We start from the raw sequence: 26,167 nt of genomic DNA on the forward strand, positions 1-26,167 counted from the left end.
TAAATGTTTATTGCACTGATGAACTTGAACAAAACAAAAAAAAACATTGTAGTATGGCAGAGGCATATGCCTCTGCCAAAGCAATGTTTTTTTAGTTTTGTTGAAGTTCTATCATTGGATGAGAAATTATTTTTACAAAAGTAAAAATAAAAAAAATTTGTCTCCAGGATGAGAGGGCATCCTTTAATCCCTCATGTTGTACAGTGTTTATTGGGGCCGTATCCTTGGCTAGGTGATATGTGATAGCTGCTGTGGTCGGCTTTCTAAAACGGAGGCGTAATATTCCTCCTTTTCCAAAAGCTGCCTCTGGGGTTGGCGTAAACATGTGACGTGACGTGAAGCCCGAAGTTGGGCTGTGAACAGTTGACAACGAATTTGTCTTCAAAATAAGAGCTTTACATTGCACCCCATTGGAGTTTAGAACTGGGTTCTTAGCGGGGGGCTTTTAATTTGAAAGTGGCGACCGTTCCTAGCTTGCGCTACAACAACAAACTAGAGATCGAGGAGACGCTAGCATCCCCCGGATCTCAGCGGCTGTCCAGTTGCCCATCTAGCGGGCGAGGCGGAAATAAGTGTACCCTCCGAGGCGGCAAATCGGCGGACCAAAACAGACCCTCAATTTGCCGCCCTCTGTCTAAAAGCGCGGACTTAGCCGCCAAAAGGACGGGCAGATTGGCGGCTTGCTGCCCCGTCTAAAAACGGCTTCTCACTCTTACTCCTTCCAAACACTCAACTGCAGGCGGGCTTCCTCCACTGAATCAAGTGCTGCGTTTGGGGGCGCTTCAAAAAAGGACAAAATGCTTCAGAATCGCTATGTGTTGAAATGAGATCACGTGTTTGTGTGAATCGAGATCGCGATTTTTTTAACGATTTTTCGTGCAGCCCTACCCTAGATACTGTCCGCTGCATTACGGCTCCAATCCGGTTTTGCTCCGCCTTCTTCCGTCTGGTAACACCCACCGGTTGTGTTTTGAGTCAGCCACGGCACAGTACGGTAGACAGCTTCGCGAGGCCGAGGTGTTTAATCACATAATCACTCGCGACCGCAGTTATAGGTATGTGTCATAAAAACAACAACAGGAAGTGTCCCCGACTGAAGGATTAGTAGAAGAGCTTGTGTTTGTCTCTTTTTTGAGATTTGTGTGCTGGTGTCAACACGGACTGTTTTATTTTGAAAAGTAACCGGCTGTTACATTGATATTTCGGTACTTGACTTCCTGTCTGCTTGGTGCTAAATTCAGCTGAATTGCTGCGTTGTGCTCCTGGTTATCTTGTTCCAGAGTATTTGTAATTGCATAGCTTCTGTTCTGTTGAAGCTTTATTATTACCTTGTGGTAATAAAAGGTTGAATCTTTTGACATCTTGTCAAGTCTTTATTTTTTTTACACAAAATGACATGTTGTAGTATCGATAAGAGTATCAATATGTATCGGTACCGATAAGGAGTATTGGTATCGATAAAATCCTAACGATATACATCCCTAGTGAGAGGGCGCAATCTGTTTCATGAGACTTAACATGAATAGAGGCAATTTCCTTTCATGTGTTGCTCTTTGACAGAATGTAAAATGTGTGCATGACATAAATAAATGGCGTCAAGTGTTGATTGACATAAATCTTCGCCACTGATTAACCATTACCTTTAAATCCATTAAAATTGCTGCCCATTGCATTTTAATGATGACTCAGCAGTGCATCACTGTCATTCTCAGGTGGTGATTTAATACACCTTATTTAACATGATAAGACACGTCATCTCAGTCACATTAGTGTATGATTTCTTCAGTGTGCACTCGCAATTCTGAACAGAAAACTTCGGACAGTCATGAAAACATCTTACCAGTTTTCATGCTGCTGTTTACATGACTCTATATGTATTACTGTTACTATTTATTTTCTAAATGAATAATTATTATATTGAGAGGTAGGTTTACACAGCATTGACTCTAACCAAGGCCTGTCTCCCTGTCCTCACCCCCCACCTCACCACCCTCTTCAATCAGTCTCTATCCCTTGGTCATGTTCCCTCTGTCTACAAACTTGCCTCCATCACCCCATTCCTCAAAAAGCCTACCTTCGATCCAGCCAACCTCTCCAACTACCGTCCCATCTCCAACGTGCCGTTCCTCTCCAAAACTCGGGAACGCATTGTCGCCGTCCAACTCCACACCCACCTCCAGTCAAACAACCTCTATGAACCCCTCCAGTCTGGTTTCCGCCCACTTCACAGCACTGAAACTGCCCTTGTCAAAGTCATCAATGATCTCCTCACCTCTGCAGACTCCGGTGCCCTCAACATCCTGCTATTACTAGACCTCAGCGCAGCCTTTGACACTGTCAACCATTCCATCATCCTTAAAAGGCTGCGCCAACAGGGTGTTGAGGGCACTGCACTCGACTGGCTCATCTCCTACCTCACTGACAGGCAACAGTTCGTCTCCCTCTCTGGCCACACATCCACCCTCTCACCTGTTATGCAGGGGGTCCCTCAGGGCTCAGTCCTCGGCCCCCTTCTTTTCATCTGCTACCTATTCCCCCTTGGTCACATCATCCGCAAACTCAACCTCGACTTCCACTGTTACGCCGATGACACCCAGATCTACATCAGCACCAAACCCACCCAAAATTCTCCCCTCAACCACATCGAAACCTGCATCTCCACAATAAAAACATGGTTGTCCCAGAACTTTCTCAAACTCAACAGTGACAAAACAGAGCTCCTCCTCATTGGCACCAAATCCACTCTCAACAAAACTGGACCCAACTCACTCACCATTGACAGCTCGGCCATCTCGCCCTCCCCCTGACACGCAATCTTGGCGTTATCCTGGACCCCAACCTCTCCTTTGATCCCCATGTCAACTCCATTGTCAAGACCTCCTATTTCCACCTCCGCCGCATCGCCAAAATCAGACACTGCCTCTCCCCCCTGCTGCTGAATCCCTTATCCACGCCTTCATCTCCTCATGTCTTGACTATTGCAACTCCCTCCTCACTGGCATCACCTCTCATTCCCTCCATAGACTCCAAATGGTCTAAAACTCTGCTGCTCGCCTCCTCACTCACACCCGGTTCCGTGAACACATCACCCCCGTTCTTTCCACTCTCCACTGGCTCCCCATCACACAACGCATCAATTTCAAAATACTCCTCCTGACCTTTAAGGCTCTCCATCACCTGACCCCACCCTACCTGTCTGACCTCCTTATCCCCCATTGCCCCTCCCGAGCCCTCCGATCCTCCTCCACTCTCACTCTAACCGCACCACCATCCAGACTCAAAACCTTCGGGGACAGAGCCTTCTCCAGAACAGCACCCCGACTCTGGAACTCTCTCCCCCAACCAGTCCGCGACTCTCCCTCACTTTCCACCTTCAAATCCCGTCTAAAAACCTACCTCTTTTCCCAAGCTTACGACCTCCCCTACCCATAACCACCTTCATTCCTGCCCTCTCCCCTTGACCTGCCCCTCTACACTCTCCTTCTACCCTCCTCACCCATTCAGCCCTCCACCCCTCTTCAATCCATCCCTCCCACCTTTTAGACGGCTGTTGTACCTGTTTTGTCTGTTTGTCTGTAACAAAGCCATCTATCTCACACTCCACCATTGCTTCTGTTCTCTGTTGTGTTTTGTGTTTATTATCTTCTGTGTCTTTACCTCTGTAAGCGACTTTGGGTCATTGAAAAGCGCTATATAAAATAAATGAATTATTATTATTATTATTATTATTATTAGAAGTAAATTATTGTAGAGTCAGGTTTGGTCACATCAATTTCAATGGTGCTTCCACCTATTTTATTGAAAATGTAGTGCATAAATAAATACAGTGTCAAAATAAATGATAAGTGACACTAACTAATACTGTCTGTGTTGGGGCTACGTATCCTGTTAAAGGTGCACTGTGTAGTTTTGGGAAAGAAACTTTAATCAGAAGAGAAAGATCTTCATTGACTGATTGAATGAAACTAAATCCCTTTGTTTTGACCTGATCTTAAAGGCCAACACAATTTTTATACCGTTTTACTTTGTTTATATTTGGCGGATCCTGCCACCTATTTGTGTTCAAAAAGTGTATCTGGGGACCTTGTTTCCCCTGACAACAGCTTGTTTATTCAGTTATGGAAAAAAATACACATTTCTGAGTTCTTTTTATTACCTCATTAAGGTTGTAAATATAAAAATTCTGAGCTCCAAAACTACATAGTCCACTTTTAGGTCCTGCGGATTACTATTTACCTGACATAACTTTAAACGTAACACAGAGGCTATTTGTAACTTGCCAGGCAGAAAAAACATGAATTCAGCACACACTGAGGTTCAAGTTGGATTTGGACCTAAACACAGAATCCCATGAGTTTGGGTCGGGTCGGTTACATCTCTCTTCGGCTCTGGTGGATACAAACAGAGAAATGCTTCCCAACTCTGACATGGTTTACTGACTGTTGATTTGCGAAAATCATCATTAGTCAGTAGTTGATGTTTGGGGAGAATGAATAGAGAATGTCCACAAAACACAACAGTTAACGACTGAACTTCTTCTTCACTGTGCTCCCATCAGCTCTGCCAGCCCGGCCGCTGCAGGATGACAGACAGTGTGGAGTGTACAACTCGGCCTACGAGGGTCACTGGCAGAGTCTGTCCTGTGAGTCCGCTCTGCCTTACATCTGTAAGAAGACGCCTAATGACACCCGGAGAGCCGAGCCACTGGGTGAGAGCATGTGCATACACGTTGCAAGAACACCTGACATGCAGGCTCCCTCCCTGCATCTATAGAGGAGTCATGGCCTGTGGCTGGTTCAAATAATGAGTCAGTGCAAAATTTATGAGAAGCTTTTTTTGAAGCCTTTTTTGGAGCTCTTGGCCTCCACAGCTGCACTGCACCTGGGGAGTGAACTTTGACCTCCCTGTCTGTTGCGCTGTTGGCGGCTGGACCAAAACAATGTCTGCTGTGAATCTGTGTTGTAAAACCGACTCTGGTCTGTCGTGTTCTGATTTTTCCTCCTTCTTTGCAGCGAGCTGGCAGTATATCCATACAGAGTGTGCTGAAGGCTGGTGGCCTCATAATGGTTTCTGCTACAGGCTGCTGTCAGAAACAGAAGCAGGAAGCTGGGAGGATTCATCCCGGGCCTGTGGCTCTCACGGGGCAAACCTCATCAGTGTCCACTCCCTGTCTGAGGTGGAAATGCTGCTCAACCTCCTGGCTAACTGTAAGGAGCATCGTGCAAACCAGAAACACAAAGTTCTCTTTGTTGTAGATACTCTAAATACTGATTTGTTTCTGTGAATGCAATGGTGTTTGCAGTTTCTGGGGATAGCATGGAGGTGTGGATTGGTCTTTGGAAACAGGCATCGTCGCCGACTGTAGAGTGGTCTGACGCGTCACCAGTGACTCTCACTCTCTGGCACCAGTATCAACCCCCGAACAACCTGACGGATGCAACACTCTGTGCCAAAGCTGACAGAAAGGTGGGGAGCCCTGTGTTGGTGCTTGCTTTATGTAAGAACTCTCTCGAAGCTCAACTATAACAAGTGAGTGTTGGGCAACTGATTCGTGCCAAAGTATACTTGATCAAGATACTAAACTCCGAATTACTCCTGATGGGCAGGTCGGCACCTTGCATGGCAACTGTTGCCATCAGTGTGTGAAATTATGTGTGAATGCGTGGATGTGACAAGTGTTGTAAAGCCCTTTAAGCGGTCAATAGATTGGAAAAGAACTATAGAAATTCCAGTCCAAATGCATCACTTCCTGTTTTCCTCAGAGTAATTTAGCAATAGCAAAAATAGAGGACCGTTTATTTTGTTTTAGTTTATTGAGTTTATGTAGTCATTTACTCTGTAATGGAGACATGAAAGCAGACCGAAATGGTGCCAGACTGACAGGATTGCCAGTTAGCCGTCTGTTCATGGGAAATTTCCTTCCTGTTTGCAGGCAAAATGGCATGGTGTAAGTGAGCTATTGGGGAACCAATCTAAAAATGGTGTAATTTTTCTGTAGACAGTAGTCTATAAGCCTGTCAGGTTTTCTTCAAATGTCTCATCAGACCAACAGTTTAAAACCCCAAATATTCAGTTCACTGTGATTTAAAAGAAAAGCACCAGATCTCTTATTTGAGCAGCTGGAATCATTTAATTACCATTTAAGTGGCAATTATTCAATCATTTAATAGTTGCTGATTACTTCTCTATCGATTAACCTATAAAGTAACTAACAGTGTGTGTTACTATGGGAGAGAGGAGCTTCTGTTGATGCGCACTTTGACCTTTTTTACCTTTCAAGATGTTTTATGTGCACTAAATTCAATATAAAACACTAAAGGAAAGTAAAAAGAGTAAGAAAAATAGGTCTCCTTCATTAAGTACTTTCCTTCTGAGACTAAAATGTGAACCTCTTCCACAGGAAGCTAACTGGCTTTTAGCATCATGTGACGAACAACTGCCTGCAGTTTGTAGACGAGAGAGCCAGAATCCTGTTCGTCACAGTGGAACATGGGATGAGGGTTGTCCTGAGGTAGGAACATGGATGCACAATTACACACACACACACACACACACACACACACACACACACACACAGACACACACGTCCAGGTCAACATGTACTGAATGGCCCAAGTCTCTTGGAGCAAGACAGGGAAACGTTGTCATGCAGTAGGACAGTTTTGAAATGTAGCTTTGCACTAGCAGACAGCCCATAATGTGGCAAAAATCTGGTTTAAACAAGACTAGGTGGAAACCTAGCATTTAGCTGAAGCGTCTGTAGTCAATGTGCTCTTCAGGACATAATTGAGGGCTGTCCATGCCTCAAAAGCCTCTCGATGACATAATTCGGCACTGCTTGACCTATTCATTTTGAAAGAGCAACAGCCAATGGGGAAACTCAAACACTTGACCGACCAATGGGGCAACTTAATCACTTGGTCAGGGACAGACTTTTGTGATTATAGCGCCAGCCCTGCTTTACTGCGGTCAAGCCAAAAAAGCAAAGGTAACATCTGACAGTTGTGTCGGAAAAAACAAAAGGCATTATTTAAATATAATAGAAGAGTTTTTAACTGAAGCCTCTGTATGACCTTCGTAAGCAGACAAAACCATCAGTGCGAAGATTGGCTGTTTTTTGGCGGGATCAAGATCTTTGCGGCAGGAGGTGATGATGCTCATACTGCCTGTGTCCACAGGGGTTGCCAGAATCAACAACGAAATAAACGTTCCTTGTAGCCACTTGAAGCACAGTGAAAAATGGCCTATCACATTAAAAAATGATTTTCATGAAAATCTGACCTGTTGAGTTAAAATAACCATTTAATGCTTTGCCCTTACTTTTTTGTATGTATTTGGCATATGGAAGTGATTTATTTTTAACTCTGTCAAGCCAATTACGGGCTGTGCACTTTAACAATAGATCCATACAAATCAGGACGTGCACAGGCAGACCCACATGACTGCCTCAACTTCTGAGCAAGTTTCCCCTTCAGAAGCACAATGAGCTGATTCACTCCACTGCTGACATATTGTCTGGCCTTCATGTTGCAAGAATATCAGACCCCTGAGTCATCAGGCTACTTTCTACGGTGGAACACAAGGTTAAAGCTTGCCCTGCAGGCACAAATAAACGGTCTCTGATGATCCCTACAGGGGGTTTTAGTAAGCAAAACTATAATTGCCACTTTTATTTTCTGAGTTGTACCATCAAGTATTGTAAAGTAAATCATTGATCTAATTTTTTTGATAAATGAATCCAGGATGTCTGATTCTAAAGATGCTTTTTGTTCTCATGTAAATGTTAGTTTAGACCTCTGGACCCCAAGTTTAGGGACGGTGGGGGGGGGGGGGACATCCAATACAACCTATATGGAGCTTGATTGATGGTTTGTTGTTGATGTTGCAGGGCTGGAAGCGAAATGGCCACTCCTGCTACATGGTGACCAGCCATGAACAGAATTATGAAGATGCACTATTGGGATATTACTGCCAGGCTCCTCTCCTCACTGTGGAAAACAGGTGTTTTATTGAGCAAAACACTTATTGTGTTGACATTCTCTTCATTTTTTTTTTTTTTTTAGTTCCTACAGCATTTGAGTTCCTCTCCTCTCCTCTCAGGTTTGAGCAGGCATTCATCAACAGTTTGCTGAGTGAGAGTGGGGCCAACAGTAGCACGTCCTACTGGATCGACCTCACGGACATGGACGACATGGGAGAGTACAGATGGCGCCCTCACAGTGGCTCCTCTCTGCCTCTTACCTTCACAAACTGGAACAAACACCAGCCGGGTAGACAGTTGTAATTTCTTTGTTTGCTAGTTATGAATGCTGTGATTGTGTTTCAACTCCTTAATCATCTACCTCTCTACTCCTTTCCTTAGTCAGTGCCGGTGGCTGTGTTGCCATGTCCGGTGGTCCTGCTTTGGGTCACTGGGAGGTGAAAGACTGCAAGTCCCACAAGGCCTTGTCATTATGCAAGCAGAGCATTAGCAGTTACCACGATGTCCAGCTGCCAGAGCACCACATTGATGCCTACGCCCCCTGTCCTCCAGGGTGGGAATCACACTCGGGGCTGCTCTGCTGTTTTAAGGTTGGTTCATCCTCACCCTTTCTCCGTAGAGACTCCTGGTTCTGATTTGTCTTTTCAACTTCATCGTCACTCCTTACCTCTCCTTTTTAATCTAAATGTACCTGTTTGTACAAGTGGAAAGTTTCAGAAGTCACACATGAGACAGAGACACAGTAATGACAGTCTATCACAGATAGTCAGACAAACTTATTCACATTTTAATTAATTATTTTTCAATTTAATATTAGTTAAACTTCAGTAACTGGTTTATAACACACACAAAAGAATACCTAAAACAATAACTTCAAGTATTTAAATTTTAAAGTTAAACATGGTGTGTCACATTCAATGCAAACATTTTCTATCATTTCGATTTAATGTGGATCAATTAAATTACTTTGTCTGATTAAATTGCATTAATGCAGATGTTAATATGAATGTAAGGAGCAAGTTTATTAATTGACCTAAAGAACTGGTGAAAAAAAGTTCCTTCATTTTGTTTTACTTAAAATAGTATGTATGAAACAGAAAAAAAAGAAGAATTTTCAGTAAAAATTATTAAGCAAAAATTATTTCGTCAAAACTTTTTTTTCCAGCAGTTCTCAAGTCATAAACTTGAAAAAACCATCTAGATAAGACTTAGAAAATGGATCACAAGATGTGTTTATTCAATTATTATAAGCACAGAGGGGATGCCTCCATAAACATAGCGTCTTTATTCAAGTATTAAACACACAAGTAATGCATTTCAAATGTATTATTTCTCTCAAAGTATGTTACACATCTACTTATTTAATGTATACACAATGACTCAACGTGATTGAAAAACATTGCATCAAATGTGACACGTAAGTAATGGAAATAGTGAAAAATGTGTATGTATTTGAAAAACATCACTGTTTTAGGCAGTTTTTTTGAGTGAATAATGCACAGTCTTGGCTTAGGTATACCGAAATGGTTTGATTCTTTTGAAAAATGAACAAACTATTTCTAAAATATACAGAAAAAACAGATATATGATGCCCCTCTGACAGTGTTTGTTGTCAATTTAACCTCCGACTCTCAGCTGACCCCGAGTTTTGCTCTTCTAGGTGTTCCACGATGAGAAAGTCCTGATGAAGCGTTCCTGGGTTGAGGCTGACTTCTTCTGCCAGGCCCTTGGGGCTCAGCTGGCCAGTTTCCACCACTATGAGGAGCAGGTGTTTGTTAAGCAGCTCCTCAGTACCATGTTTGAAGGGTTGGTACAGCCCTCTGGGCCTCGTCAGTGCAGGAATGTTATGTGAACTGACAAATGCATCAGTAGGGGAGTTTTGTTTTGAGGTTTTATGTGCACAGAGAAGCGAGTACACCATTTAAGTATTGGCTTCTGAAGATAGAATGTGGTTTGGGATTGTTTTATAATTTGTGTAGAGATGGTTACTCACAGGGAGAAACAACATCTCCAGTGAAAACAACAACGCCCGATAAGTCATGTAACCAAATATAACATTTTAAAATATCAAGTTTCTGAAATTACATTGTGAACAATAATGGATACACCGCAATGAGTGAATGATTAATCAGGTAAATGCCTAAAAAAGTATGACCCCCCTCTAGTCTGAAATCTAGAGATAGGATCAGCCATAAATATTTTTGTCAGGCGATGAAAACAGGACTGGACAAGTTCGCTCAAATGATATTCAAAAGGTTTGATGTTGTTAGCAAAGGTACCAAGACATGGTATCTAGGTCAGTGACAAGAGTCACCTTTTTGTTTTCAGGTTTTAATAGAAGAAAGTCATCCAGTCTTTCACCTCTGCTTGACATCTAACTAGACAGGACAGATCAGAAAGGTCATTTGGCTTCACAGGGAGACATGTGAGAATCTGAATCAGCGTTATCGGCAAAGTATGTGTACACATACGAGGCACATGACTCTGGTTTTTGGTTGAAAGAAATATACCTCTAAAGCAATGAGAAGAAAGCTGAACAAACAGGTAAACAGAAACATTAAGTTATAATGCATATACAAGAAGTTGAAAAAATGTAAGCATGTACAAGGAAAATAAAAGGCCTCAAGATCCGAGTACTGAACTCTGCAGCACTCCAGATGGTCCTGCATAATTGTGATGAAATACTTTGATTTGTTGGGTGATTAATTCACTGGAAACAGACATTCTCTCCTGGTTCTCTGATCCTAAATAAATTCACACACAGTTTACAATATACACTTACCTATAAAGTAATAAGTAATTTTACTGACACTGTCCATTTCTAGTGAGTTTGATGATGTTATCCAGATCACAATGATGTGGTGAAAAATATAATTTATACTCTTATTTTCTTAACAGTTGATTTTACTCAGATACAACTAAAATAATGTCTTCCACTGGGAATTGGTAAATTCAAATGTGACAAGTTATAAGACCTGCTCAGCTGGATTGTGTTGCAGTTTTTTGTGCTGTTTCTCTTTTTTAGAACAGAGGGTCGCTGGTTCTGGGTCGGTTTAAATAAGAGAGACCCCGCACATCTCGGAGCCTGGGAATGGTCTGATGGTTCCCCTGTGAGTGATGTTCAGAAAGTATTCACATGCCTTTTTGTAGCACAACGTAATAAACAGAGAGTGTATTAATTATGGTTTTTGTCTCAGGTGGTGACGTCCTTCATAGAGGACAAGAATGAGGAGGACGACAGGAGGGATTGTGGCGTGTACACTGACCTGACCAACACTCTCATGCCGCAGCCCTGTGACACCAAACACGAGTGGATCTGCAAGATGGCCCGAGGTAAACACCGTCACACCACAAACGTACAGCACATACATCTGTACTGCATCACTTGCTGTACTGAACTGAACTGATTCATGTTGCAGGTGATAAACTGGAAAAACCCTACTGGTACACTGAGCGTAAGTAGAAGTTTCATTTACTCTGATGTTGATGAGGCTGATGTTAGACAAGTGTGGGGGGGAAATGAGACTGGGGAGGATCACAGGAACACAGGATGGAAACATAACACTGGGAACAAATTTTACTTATTGTAAGTCGCTTTGGACAAAAGCGTCTGCTAAATGCCCTAAATGGAAATGGAAATGTAAGTGGAAATGGAATACAGTGTTATGAGCAGGAAGTAGAAAGTGACAACAAAACACAAGAGGATATAACTATAAAATAAAACAGGAAGTCAGAAAAGTAATGCCGTGGGTATATTTAGATCGTCATTTAAAAATGTATATTGTATTATAATAGTCCTCCTGGTTCGCCCACAGAGAGCGAGCCCTGGGTCTTTTACCGTGGCGCTGAGTACCTACTGGCCAAGCAGCCCTTTGACTGGGACGCTGTCTCTTTGGCCTGTCAGATGATGGGAGGCTACCTGCTGTCCATTCACTCCAGAGAGGAGCTGCACTTCATCAAGGAGCGCTTGCGTCGGGTCTGTCACTGCCACTGCTTATTTACATATTATGTACATATTCTAACACATATTTCCTACCATATATAGAGTAAAACTAAAGATCCCCCATTCACAGCTGCTTTAGGGTACAGTAACAGTGAACCAAAAAAAAACCCAGTCAACATTCAAGCGAACACCACGATACAGTTGAAACTATTTTATTAATAATTACATAACAAACAACAAGAAGCAAACTAAGGATTTGACATCTCGCTTCATATAATTCACTCAGGTGTATCTTTTAATAAAATAGAATCAATTGTGTCCTGGTGTTCATCTTTTTTATAATCCTTTGTAGAATATAGGATATAGTACTACTGTAATAGCATTCATTTTATCCAGAATATTAACAGTAAATTTTTTGTGGTCATTCCCTTTTAAAACCAAAAGATATTAATAAAAAACACAAAAAACGCACAGCAGTGATGTTTTTGTTTTGCATAGATGTATTCAAATTTGTACACAATGCATAACATGCAACACAAATGTGTATATTATTCTGATGTTGAAATAATGTAGTTCAAATTAAAACAGAGGATGCAAATAATTTTACAAACCTAATTTAAAGAGCAATATCTCTTTTTAGTATGTGTTCCATACTTAAACATGCTCTTTGAAAAGTGTATTTTAATCATATTAATAATTGTATTTAACAAAATAAAACAGCTTACTTAATAGGAAATCTAACATTTCTTGCTACTTTAATAGTTTTTTTGTGAATAATTTCTTTACCCCCTTTTTACTTCTCATGCCATGATTTTAAGAGAAAATGCATGAAAATTGCTGTGACCAAAATGATGCCAGAATCTTTGGACATGAACACTTCTTTTGTTGTTTTCAGTGGGCAGTGGCACAATTTCACACCAGAACACACAGCCAAAGTGATGTACCTAATCACAGAGGCTCTTCTCCATTCAGTGGTCCACTTATCCCATTCTTCCAGTTCACACACACACACACACACACACACACACACACACACTGAAAAGCAAACACGTGCATGAACAAGTGTGAACACAAATGACACACTCGTTCCTCATAGAATCTCAAGTGTTTACAGACACACACCGACAAGTTAAAATGTACCTCATATGTGACACTTTCATGCTTGAGTGCTCCCACACACAGGAAGCAAGAAAAAGGCTGTTTTTTTGGCGGCAGCCTTTTTGACGACACCAAAGGAGTCTCTTGTGGTGTCGGGGATTGTGAGGGGATAAAGGGAACAAAACACGGCGAAGAAAGAGCCGAAGTACGGGCCAAGGAGAGCGCCTGAATGGCAGCTCATGTAAGAGGGGCTCTGAAAAGGCGATCTTCCAGCCAAGTGAGGGCTGGATTGCAAAGGAGGAGGGTAAAAGTGAAGTTCTTTTTCTAAATCTTTGCTCCTTTCACTCTGTCTCCTCAGCTCTCCCTGGGCCCGACCGACTGGTGGATCGGCCTGTCCATTGGGCAGCCTGGAGAAGAGGCCAGGTGTGTGTTTATTGGTGCTGCTGCTGCTGATCTCTTAAAACAGTCATAGTCACAGTTTTTTTTTCAACAAACATGAACTGAATTGGTATATTAAGAAAAAGATCCTAGCTTCAAAAGAAAAGAGCTTGCAGGTGTTGCCAGATGAAAAAATGCCCAAAATATAACAATAAAGCCTCAGCTGACTGAGATGTTCTTCTGCTTTCCTCCCCAAACAAAACACAATAGAGGCCAGTGTGGTAGACAGGGCGCAGATGTCTGAGTACAAACAGCTTTTATGTAAAGATAAGTTTTGCTAATCTTAGCCCAGTCTAAGAGAAGCCAACAGCGGGTGTCTCAGATCCACAGATTACAAGTTACAAGTCAAACAAAAGGCAGAAGGACACAGGCACAAGTCTCCAAAATGAGGGGAGCCAAATGCCGAGACAGTGAGGCAGGCATGTTGGAAACAAAAAGCAAGCCGCATTTACAAAGCTGGTATCTAGAAAAACAAAATGAAGGCAATAAAAGAGAATCAGAGAAATAAACATGAATGCAAAAAGAGATTGAATCAGAAAGAGAAGGGGAGACCAGAAAGAGGAACAACAACGTGGAACACTGAGGACACACAACAAACACAGACGAACAACACCAGGAAGAACAGAAAGTCCATGGAGAAATATCATGGAAAGTAAAGCATGACGCAAGAGGATCCATTTTCACCACTTAAACACGAAACAAGTAAACCAAAAACTCAAATCATAATACAAATAAACATCCATACAGAGGGACACTTTGGTTTGGAGAATTATGCCAATAAATTTACCATTATTGCAACTTCTTATACAGATAGATTTGGTGGAAAGCTCTTAAAGAGGAAAGAAAGAAAGCAATGACAGCGGACTTAAGATGATGCACATGAACCATGTACTGTAACTAAAAACATCCACTGAAATGTTCTGTTCCACAGGAGAATGGAAGACTGTTGTGGTGAAAACATCAAATCTCTGTTGACATCACGTTTTAATGTTTGACTGGTGCTCTTTTGATTAAATCATCATGTTGCACCTTCTTCTTCTTCCTGTTATTAATTGGCCCCTGACTGAACTGGAATTTTTCATATCAATGCAGCCTGATCCTAATATTCACCGAACATTATTTTTGTTCGCAGGTGGAGTGACAGGACAGAGGTAGAGTTTCAGAACTGGGCAGAGCAGCGTGCCGGAGATGACCTAAGGAAAAACGGTCGGTGCGTCACCATGTCCTCTTCAACAGGTACACACATTCAGAAACACAAACTGATGCATGTATATTCGCGCATGCCGGAACTTTTCGAGATTCTCCTGATTTGTTGCAGGGAAGTGGTCGACGAGTAAGTGCAGCGATCTCCACAATTACATTTGCAAGAGAAAGACTGTGTCTGTGGTGGAGACTCCCAGGGAGCCGCACTACATCGGAGGATGTCCAGAAAAATGGCTGTACTTTGGACACAAGGTTGAGACATACGCTTGCACAAACACACACTCTTATATATTATTTATGTATAATCGCTTTATTTCAAAAGAGAAGTTAGACGGTTCCGTCTTCGTCTAGATAACAAAAGGTGTATGCAGAGGAAGTCACACCTGAGGCACTTCTGCACTAGCTTTAGCTGTGAGTCACCGCAGTTGCCGCGAAAAGAGATTAAATAATGATCATCTTTTGCGATCTGTCAGCTGACACATCTCAATGGTCTTGGAGAAATATGACAATGCTTTATTGATGCAAAGGTCATACTAAATAAATTCCACGATTCAGCATTGAGACACAGTGTGTTAACATTTAATAAATGTTTTATAACATATAATAAAGGGTTAATGGGTGGGTGTAAGCAGACATAAGCATGTATTAGTGTATTAATCTACAACCCTTCCTTAACCACCTTCTACCTATAAATGGAGGCTGGTTTCTACAGAAAACAGACAATAAATGATGATAAACTAGTAAAGCACAGTTGTAATTCTGTGCAATATATGTCTTTACAGGAGAAGTAATAATTGTTGACATGCAATTAAAGATACATTATATGTGTAAAAAAGAGTTCAATGCATCTATAGTCTTTATAAATGCTAACTAGATGTGTTAAAGTAAAAAGGTTGTGCTTTAAATGATTACTCACTTGCAAACTGCTACAGGGTCTTTCATTTCAACTTGTTCTCCCCCCAAAAATCTTGCATCTGTAATCTGTAAAACGATACCTTCTCTGCATCCCCAGCTGCCTCTGGGGTTCAAGCAGGATGTTTGTGTTTACATTCACTGTTCTTGACTGAGTTCTGTTGATAACTTCAGAATAACCCCCTGCTGATGATGTTCAAGCTGAGTCAACCTCAATAAAGAACAAAACCAGCGTGATCCTCGCCCTGTCATTTAGATTAGTACTAGATCATAAAAATGCAGTTTTCTTCAAAATAAATCACTGCAATGTTCAAGTAATGTTGATAGTTGCAAACATTAATACCATATTGGGTGATTAAAGACATATTTTGAAAAAAGTTAGTTTCTACCAGGAACATGTAAAATCATCTCAACTGAAGGAGAAAGGTCCAACAAAACAACATTTCTGAATACTATGTCAAAGCTGGGGTTGGTAAGATTGGATAAATCAGCAAGATTAGGCAAAATTATTTAAGTATCCAGTCCCACAATAAAATCCCACATCCTCCTTTTCAGGCCTCCATCAAAGCCACTCTTCAAAACTACATGAACACGGACTGCCTGACTACACCGACACTGACTGCTCCGCAGCTCTCATTAGTCAGCTGGGAGGTGTGTGTGTGTGTGTGAGCAGCTAGTTCGTGACATTCAACAAGCTTCCTTCACTTTTTTAGTCTAATGAATACATAAATAACAGTTGTTAAATGCCATAATCACATTAACACAAGCACAATAGCTGTTCAGAGTAGTCCTCATTCAGGAAGGCTACCTGATGTGGCAGTGGGTGTGTGCTTGGTGCTAATGTTACTTTGTTAGCAGCAGAACAAATCTGTTGCTCCTGAAGTGGCTCATTCGTTGGCCCATGAACTGTGTACTGAGAGCGTAGTCCGATGTCATTGCTAACTTGTGCTTATCCAACTCCCTCATGTCTCAATCACATGTAAGACACCTACAATTTTCATTATTAACATAAAGATGGAAAATGGCTATTTTTAGCACCCTGCCAACTATCGCGGAATAGATGCACTGTAGCGAGAGTATGCATATTAAACACAGTAGAAAGCCTTGTAGCAATGTCTGCCCTTTCTCTCCATGAACATAAAATATGGAACAAAGAGTAATTGTCAAATCATTTTCTTTTTGGGGGGCACAACAAGGGCAGTGAGAGAGATTACAACAACATGAAACTATATTTCCGGGAGAACCAAACTGTGGACTTTGCAGCTCAAGTTTGTTGAAAAAAATAGCAGCTTAGAAGATACACATATATATTACAGTGGCATGAATCAACAATAAACAAAACTCTGGCACCCTGTATGCATCTCAATTTCTTGGGATATAAGAGTGTGCATAAAATCAGCTGCCAAACTTGAGCTGTTTTCTAGTTTCAGATGTCACTTGTAATTACGGCAGATGTTAGACGATGTTAGACATGGTTGGGATTTAAATCCTGTACTCGCCAAACAAGAATCCTGGTGGTGATGGGGGAATAATAATGAGTATTTCACAGTGTGATGTTCGTGTTTTGTGTGGCACTTGTGTGTGTGTGTTGGCAGTGTCTCCTGCTCCACCTTCCTGGCAGTCCAAAGGAGGGAAAGAGTTGGAAAGATGCCCAGTCCATCTGCTCGTCCTTTAAAGGCACACTGGTCGCTATAGAAGATGAGATTGAACAAGGTAGAGGAAAAGTGCACTATACAATACTAATATACATTTTATATTCAAACATCATCAGACAAGCTCTTTTTGTTTTTTACTTTCTTGTTGACATGCCGACCTTCTGCAGCATACATCACCATGTTGCTCCAGGGAAGCTCTGTAGGTGTGTGGATTGGTCTGCGCGATGCGGATACCATGAAATGGGCCAATGGGAAACAACTCAGCTACACCAACTGGTCTCCAATTGAACCAAAGAACTATCCCACTGTAAGTGTGAATTCTTCTGTTTGCCTACACTGCTGTTAGAAAAGTAACAATCTGTTGTCTATCTTTTTTTTATATTTGTGTACGTGTGAGTATGTGTCCCTCACAGGTCCACAGTTGAGTTGTCTAATCGCACCCAAAAGTAGAAAATTACTTTGAGAGTGTGTGTATGGGCAAGTGATATATGTATACTCCAAATGTTCTTATTTCTGATAAGTATACTCACCACAGCTTCCGATCTCTTTTCAATAGCATAACACGAACAAGGATATTTATTTTTTTAAAAAGCGTTATAAAAACAAAAGCAGTCCCCATCAATACAAGCATTTCATTAACATTTCAGAAATCATTTCTGTCACTACTAACACACCTGAAAACTTTACCATTCATCATTTTTTTTTTACCAAAACTCTCTGCTATGACTTCGCTCTAAGTGCTCTTAGTGATACCCTGGATGCCTAACAATAACACTAAAAGTTGAACTAGTAAAAAAACAAAACATAATTCACATTAAATTGTTGACCAGTCGCAGGTAATTAAACAAGGTAAAAAACGACTTGTAAGTCGTCACCACCACTTCACCTGTGCAAACATTAGGTGAAGTGTAACATCAGTCTTTATGAACCCCCAGGAGGACGAGTGGCTCAGTGGATATGCTGGTGAGCCGCTGTGTACTGTTCTGTCCAACAACCACAACTTCCACCTGACAGGGAAGTGGTACGATGAGAAGTGCAGCAAGAGTGGGTATGGCTTTGTTTGTCAAAAACCTCAAGGTAAGATTCCCTCACTTTCTTGATCTTTGGTTTCATTTCTTCACTGTCATCCTTTCATTGCCACACTGAGTGCTTTTCAGCATGTCTGCCTTTCACTTTTTCTGTCAGGCCGCTCTAACTCTCTCATGCTGAATGGTCTCTCGTACACTTGTCTTATAACCTATTCTCTCTGCACGTCAAAAGAGCCTTTGCCATGAAGTGGAAACTCGAGTTCTGGCAGGTGTTTCATTCCCTTACAGTCACATACTGTAGTGTGGTGGGCACACAAATAAAGAAAAATGAAAACAACTGACAAAAACTGTACAGGTATACAGTATAATTAAACACATTAAACAACAACTAAAACATTTGAAGGCACATTAAAGACTAAGTAACCCCTGAAAACAAAGTCTTTGATGACCTCCAATGATTTGTAAGGGATCTGTCACTGTTGGCATCACTGAATAGACAGTTTTGTAACAGGCGAAAAAAAAAAACTTCAAGGTGATACAACATTGTGACTCCAGATTTTATCGACCCAGTGTTTCCTGTAGATCAGGCCTATTCGACTTTTACATTCCCTATATCTGCCCTTTAAAGCTTCTAATTGAATCTGCTAAATCAACGCACTTGCTTAGTTTTCAAAGTTGAAAAAAAAAAAGTATGAAAAAAATAACAATGCACCTTTTAAATCTCAGACGTATGATGTCAGCTTGATTTGTATATATATTTCCTCTGTTAAACAGCCTGGCTTCAATATTTTTTTATGGAAAAAGAGTATTTTTTGTTTAGCAATGGCCATAACTAATGAATGGTCCTACTAACAAAGTGATTGTAAGACTAGAATGAGGTCATAAGAGGGCCACATTTGGCACCCAGGCCACCAGATGAATATGCCCTATATTATCAGTCAATATTGGCCTATTACAGATACATAACCGTAAATATAAGATAAGATGTACTTTTATTGATCCTCCGTAGGGGAAATCAAACATGATATAGCGCCATGAGAAAACATACAGTGTGCAAACAATGACAAAAAGTAGCAGCACAAAATGAAATGAATTAAGAGATGTAAAATGGAAGTATAATCAAATAAACAAGATAAAATAGAACTAGTATATAAATTAGATGGGTCTGTGTTCATATACCTGTGCAATGTTCATGTGCATCCTGAAAAATACAATGTAAACACCCATGCAGACTGTTTTCTATATACATGTGTAAGATATGTCATTAGTGGGTTATGATGTTTCCTGATATGTGCCGATATGAAAACTTTTTGAGATTATGATGCAGAAAAAGATGTTTGTCTTAAAGGATAATTATTCTTTTCCCTGTAAAGTTTACTGTTTTAGTGCACTGATGTCATTTTACACAATTAAGTTAATTGTTAATCTGTAAAATATTGTGTCTTTGTTACATATCATTTCCACAAGGCTTTGATTACATCATTTGAGAGATCACTGCAAAATATGTATCTAGCGTTGTGTCAGTATAGATATTGGAATTTTTGACTTCAAAAGTACCTGTCAGGCTCTTGCTGTGATGGCTATTCCAGGTGGCTATTTTCTGTGTTCAATTTCAGTCACATGCAGGAACAGGTGTTTAAAATAATTCATTTAAAGATCTGTTTGGTATAAGAATGTATATCTGTGATTGTGACCTTTAAATGAATAGTTTGTCCTTTTATGAAATTAGTTTATTTCTTGTCGCATTTATATTAACATCTGTCCCAGAATCAATAACAAGAGTCGGCAAGAAAGAAATGAAGCCCGAAATGTGGAACTATTCCTTTAATTGATGTAGTTGATCATACACCCATTAATATGAACACCTTGAAGTAATCATTCTGACCAAGTCTACCAGTGTCTTACCTACTTCACACACTGTTCTCTGTTCCCTTATTTCTTGTTTCAGATACGTCCAAACCCCCCACCCACTCCAATCACCACCCCCTCCCTGACAACATTGAATACAGGAGCCACAGCTACAAGGTTGTGTCTGGCAACATGAGCTGGTACGACGCGATGCATATGTGCATAGAGAATGATTCTGACCTAGTGAGCGTTACAGATGCCTACCACCAGGCTTTCCTTACTGTCCTTGTCAATAGATTGGCAGTCCCCCACTGGATTGGACTGTATAGTCAAGACGTATGTATCCTCTCATGCAATATGTACTATATGCATCTGCTGTGTCTACTGCTGTGTATGTGTTGGAGAGGTGGCATTGTGTTAGTGTGTTTGCTTTCCTACAGTTTATGTTTGAACAAATAACCTGGCATTTTGGGAGACACATTTATTAACTTTTTTTTTTACCAAGGCTGAGATGAGAAAATTACAGCTACAGCAAGCAGCTGGATAGCTAAGGGGGGACAGCTAGCCTGGCCTTGTCCAAAATGTTTCTCTCTCTCTTTTGAAATATCTTTACAAAACCCAATAGTTTTAATATCTTGGTCAGGAGCAAAAGCCTTCTGGGTCTCACATTCACGGTCACGACAATACTCTGGAAAGACAGATAAAACAACTATCCAAGCTAGCTTTTCCCCCCTCACTTCATTGTTTGTTTATTTCACGTAGGTGCCCTGCACTGATGGCTAGTTACAGTTGTTTCACATGCCTCATGGGTTTTTCTCCTGGCCTTTAGCCCATGTGGAGGTACTCTATCCACAGGCATGTGCTTTCCCAGCAGACAGTCAGAGACTTAACATCCGGATCCAACTATCACTGAGTCCCTGTGGAATGTCTTAGTCATGGAGTGAATTAACTGATTCTCGCTCTGCCACTCTTGCCTGATCTTGTTCAATTTCTGTCTCATGAACCACTCAAAGTAAATCTGTTCTTTTGGCTTTGACTACACTTTGATTACACTTGTTACAGTACAGTTACCATCGCCGTTCAATACAAACAAGTACCTGTAGTGTTTTTGACATAGTTTGGTTACTTTTTTCTCTGCTTCATTCATGTTTCTTGATCATTATAACATCATGGAACACTGGGTGTGCGTCACCTCCGATGAATCAGTAACTGGAATTATCCCAAACCTAAACCATGGGGCAGATTTTTTAACTTGATTTGAAACTTGATTTGACTTTATACACTACAGTACAAATAATCAGACTGTCTACACATTGCTGAAACCAGTGGTGAAATGTAACTAAGTACATTTACTTAAGTTCTGTACTTAAGTACAACTATGATGTATTTGTACTTTTCTTTGCTTTGCTTTTACTCATTACATTTATATGATAACTGTAGTTACTAGTTACTTTGCAGATTAACAACTACATCAGAGCTAAAGCAGTACATTTTGAATTATGTTGGTTGATCAGCAATCAGATAAAGAAAAACACTGATAAACAGAAAAATGTTGAATATTAAATCCAATAACTGGCCAGGTCAATTATGACTCGCCCCCTAGTATACATTATATATTAAGTACAAGACTTGATATTGCTGATAATGTTAGTGAATGTGCAGAATATGCAATAAAGAAAATAATAATACTGTCAGAGGTCAACATGAATGGCAACACAGTTTCCAAAAAGTCTTTCCAGTATCACCCAAAGTTCTTGCCAATCAAACTGCTGTCTACACAGATTGACCTCCACCTCTGCTTTTTCAATAAGTGTCGAGTGTTACAGGCCACTGCAACTTCTTGACTGGCATGTTGGTACTTCTTTACAGAGTGGCATCAATTATCAGTGGTCAGATGGCAGTGACACGGTGTACACACACTGGGACCCAGCCGATGACGATGAAGACATCGTGTCAGGAGAATGCGTGTACATGGATGTGAGCGGAGGCTGGCGGAGAGCAGACTGTGAAACTCCGCTACCAGGAGCCCTCTGTCATGTTCCCCCAGCAAGTCAGTGCTTCGGTGAAAAACTCCACACAGCGTCTCTTCAGCCGGTTCTGTTACTGATGATGTGTGACATGACCCACCATTTTCTGCTCGCTCTCACAGGCAGTAAACCATTCATCTCATATGAGGTGGTGTGCCCCTCCACTTGGGTCAAATTTGGACAAGGCTGTTACAACTTTGAGCCTGTGGTGCAGAAACTTACATTTGAAGAGGCAAGAGAGCACTGCAGGCAGAAAGGTAGGGATTCAGCAGATGTGATCTTTGCTACTAATTATCTGCATCATTTCTGTGCTGCATTTGTCTGCATGTGGATTTTCATGATTGAAAGTTAGAAATATAAAGTAAAGAATTGGCCTCTTAATGTGCAGGACGGTTGACATGCTCCCCCTTCAGGTCTAATGGTGGAGCTGCTCTGAAAAGCACTAGGCTGTAGAAAACTGACTGAGTTCCTGATTAAAAATGACACTCAAATATTAGAAATCCTGCCTGATCTGAAAAAAAAAAATCTACATGTTTTTTATGGAAACATTTTACATTTTGGGAAATACGCTTTTACATTTTCTTGCCAAGAGTTAGATGAAGGGATGAGTACTACTGTCATGTTTATACAGCAAATATGAAGCCACAGCCAGCATCCGGTTAGCTTAGCTTAGAAAATGACTGGAAACAGAGGAAACAGGGGAAACAGCTGACGTAATCTGAGAGCAGTGGGTGGAGTGATACTTTACTTAGACTTTAGACTTTTATACATCCCACATCGGGGAAATTCACATGTGAGAGTAGGAGGTAGACAGACATACAGACATGCAATAAGTACACGACTTAAAAATACTTAAAAATACTAAAAAAAGATTTAGATAACAAAGAAAAGATAAAATGTAGAAATGACTATACGCTATGTGCATTATATACAGGAGGCAAAAATGTGCATTATATTCATTTAAATAAAGTATTGCCTTGTTGAAGGCTGGATGCATAAATAAATACAGTGTTTAAATACAGTGTTTGAAAATAAACAGACTCAGTGTACGAATATGAAAAATGAAATAGTATTATTGCACAGGATGATTGCACAATATGGCAGAGGTAGAAGTGGTAAGTAGTGCAAGATAGGTAGGTGCTTATGGTGCTACATTAAGGGTTACTTTGCGCAGGAAGTCTTGGGATCCAAGAACCGTTTTGCAACTTAACAATAAAATATGATTAGATAAAATACAACATAATAGATGTTTGTTTTTGGCCCATGGCCCACCTTTAATTTACCATTTTGGCCCTCCCAGGAAATAGTTTGGGTATTCCTAGATGTAACAAAATCCATCAAACAGAGCCTCTAAAGCTCACTAATTAACACAATATTTATTTGTTTTAATGTGTACAAAAAATGTAATGTAAATTATTGCTGTGGTTTCAAAAGACAGCTTCCAGTCCCTCTGCTAAGCTAAGCTGACATCTTGCTGGCTGTGGCTTCATAGTCACTGTAAAAATGTGGATGGAATCAAAACTCAAGAAAGTTAGTGCGACATTCAGCCCCAAATGTCAAACTATTCCTCTGTGATTGTGAATTTCTTGCGTTCTTCTCACTTTCTAGTAAACAGCTCAGATGTCGTGACCATTGAGAGTGACAATGAGAACCGTTTTGTTCTGGAGCAGCTGTGGTCGCCGGGCTCCCTTCACCATACCGTGTGGCTGGGGATGTACTTCAACATCGACAGTAAGAATCTGTCACGCTACCATACCCATCAGATGATCGAGATCCCTTTCCTAAACCCATCCCTCTATAAAAGCAAGGAATCTCTGTCTGTCTGTCTGTCTGTGTGTGTTCCTCAAATATCTCTGCGGATCAGGGTCAGACTGACCTGAGACTTACAACATGGCTGCTGCGTGGTTTAAGGGTGTGCGACGTCGGATTTTTTTGGACTGCAATGATACCGTTAATAAATGATTTCATAAATGCTTTACCAGTTCCGCTAGCATTGTCAACTGTAGCCACCATAGCCATGTGCGCACCAGAGCAAATTACTACAGAGCTCAAGCCCACGACAAACCTTAAGAAACAATCGGATTTATACCTGCAGCGGCGCGAGCTGGACCGGGATTTTGCCGGTGGTTCGGTCCCGTTCTGTGCATCTATGAATGAATATGAATGAATGAATATTTTTATTTCGGTTACAGTATAAAATACTTAAATTATGTGCAATCAACTGGCAAATATTATCATACAGACTTCCACCCAACATTTTCTCACAAAAAAAATATTAAAGAAACTCTGTAACCGAAAAAGGAATAGGCTGAAGCCAAGGCTTATTTTTGCCTATCCTGTGCAATCCATGAAATAACCCAAAGTATCAGTAATACAAAGAGGAAGAAAAAACAACAACAACAAAACCATAACAACAATTTACTAAATTCTTACTTCTTAATCATTTCACATTTCAGTTATTTTACATTGTAATCCTTAATTATTTTACCTTTCAATGTTTTTTTGAAACTCAACAGTGATCTACACAATTTCAGTTCATCACTAAGTCCATTCCATAATTTAACTCCCAAAAATGAAACACATCTATATTTAACATTAGTTCTCACTTTACATATTTCAAAGACACACAACCCTCTTAAATTATAGTTTTTTTCTCTCAATTAAAAAAAAATGTTGAATACAGGTGGGAAGACTTTTATTCCTTGCTCGAAATAATATTTCTAATGTTTTTATATGTACAATGTCTAAGAATTTTAAGATGCCAGACTTCATAAATAATTTATTAGTGGTTTCACGATTTATTAATTATTCTGATAACTCTTTTCTGGAGTTTAATTATAGGGTCTATGTATGTCCTGCATGCATTTCCCCAAACTTCAACACAATATGACATATATGGCATTATAAGTGAGAAGTATAATATACGCAGACATTTATTGTTCAACAAATCCCCTACTTTGTAAATAATACCAATAGATTTAGCTAATTTCTTTTTAATATATTCTATATGTGGCTTCCAACTGAATTTATGATCTAAAATTACTCCCAAGAATTTAATCTCATATACTCTTTCAATTTTTACTCCATTCAGGAATAATTTAATTTCACAATTAGCCCTAACACCACCAAACACCATAAATTTTGTTTTATTTTCATTTAATGATAACTTATTAATATCAAACCATTCTTTGGTAAACTGACTGTTGTGGATTAATGAGACTAAACGAGTCCGGACCAAGTCTGTTCCGGTCTGAGGAGATCCGGATACGCGAGGACAACAAAGTGGAATCGGAATCTGCGGATGTTCGTGTGTAGCTAGCTGCTAGCCCACCAACACGGCCCACCTCCTGAGTTGATGGACCGGACGCACCGGCACGTCCAAAGCCGGACTTAGGGTAAATAATGTCCGCCACGCTTTTTCGCGAACATTGCCGTCATGTTTGCTTTGTGTCTGGTGCAGGAAGAAATGGTAAATAGGGGCTTTTGTCACGAAAGTGTCCAAGCAGCAAGTTTGGTTGCCGAGGAACAGGGAAAGTTGTGTGAGGGACGCCGGCGGTAATACATACAGCGACAGAGACAGCGAGTTTTGAGAGTTGAGAGATTTGTGACATATAGCGTGTTTGGAGTGTGTAGTTAGTGTGTTATGTAGTGTTGGGTGTAGTGTGTAGTGAAGTTGTTTTTTTTTGTTGTGAGTCAAAACAATGAGGAGACGGCTGAATGTGGAGCAGGCAGTGCAGCTCTTCATTGAGCTGAGGAGCCTGAGGCATTGCCTGCATTTAAATGTAAATAGTTACATATAATTTTGTAAATTTTAAAAACTTATGCACAAATTTAGCAAACAGCAATTTATAATTGCAGTATAACTAATGCAATTGGTTCATTAAACATATTTGTGGTTTTCACAGTAAAAAATCTAACTTTTTCCTACTCTGATTTTATGTTATTTTGTGATTTTAGGTCCATAGTGTTAATATAATATGTCAAAATGAAAAAATAACTTTACAGTCACACATGTGAGGTTGTGCTCAAAATAA

The 26,167-nt window shown here is 40.5% G+C and overlaps 1 protein-coding gene across 2 annotated transcripts in view; it reads left to right on the forward strand.

Annotated features, from left to right (window-relative positions):
• pla2r1 (phospholipase A2 receptor 1) overlaps positions 1 to 26,167 on the forward strand; it is a 33,640-nt gene that overhangs the window by 5,047 nt on the left and 2,426 nt on the right. For both annotated transcript variants that reach the window (XM_030415297.1, XM_030415296.1), the window contains exons 6-27: positions 4,559 to 4,708; positions 5,013 to 5,207; positions 5,303 to 5,466; positions 6,401 to 6,511; positions 7,889 to 8,001; positions 8,101 to 8,270; positions 8,363 to 8,571; positions 9,642 to 9,787; positions 11,007 to 11,091; positions 11,179 to 11,314; positions 11,401 to 11,436; positions 11,797 to 11,957; positions 13,381 to 13,445; positions 14,593 to 14,696; positions 14,779 to 14,915; positions 17,171 to 17,288; positions 17,398 to 17,537; positions 18,166 to 18,307; positions 20,207 to 20,442; positions 21,976 to 22,156; positions 22,256 to 22,390; positions 23,742 to 23,864. In XM_030415297.1, the coding sequence (XP_030271157.1) occupies positions 4,559 to 4,708; positions 5,013 to 5,207; positions 5,303 to 5,466; positions 6,401 to 6,511; positions 7,889 to 8,001; positions 8,101 to 8,270; positions 8,363 to 8,571; positions 9,642 to 9,787; positions 11,007 to 11,091; positions 11,179 to 11,314; positions 11,401 to 11,436; positions 11,797 to 11,957; positions 13,381 to 13,445; positions 14,593 to 14,696; positions 14,779 to 14,915; positions 17,171 to 17,288; positions 17,398 to 17,537; positions 18,166 to 18,307; positions 20,207 to 20,442; positions 21,976 to 22,156; positions 22,256 to 22,390; positions 23,742 to 23,864 (3,057 nt within the window). The remainder of the gene's footprint in view (positions 1 to 4,558; positions 4,709 to 5,012; positions 5,208 to 5,302; positions 5,467 to 6,400; positions 6,512 to 7,888; positions 8,002 to 8,100; positions 8,271 to 8,362; positions 8,572 to 9,641; positions 9,788 to 11,006; positions 11,092 to 11,178; positions 11,315 to 11,400; positions 11,437 to 11,796; positions 11,958 to 13,380; positions 13,446 to 14,592; positions 14,697 to 14,778; positions 14,916 to 17,170; positions 17,289 to 17,397; positions 17,538 to 18,165; positions 18,308 to 20,206; positions 20,443 to 21,975; positions 22,157 to 22,255; positions 22,391 to 23,741; positions 23,865 to 26,167) is intronic.

The sequence above is a fragment of the Sparus aurata genome, chromosome 4 (genome assembly GCF_900880675.1).
Source record: "Sparus aurata chromosome 4, fSpaAur1.1, whole genome shotgun sequence".
NCBI classification, from domain to species: domain Eukaryota; kingdom Metazoa; phylum Chordata; class Actinopteri; order Spariformes; family Sparidae; genus Sparus; species Sparus aurata.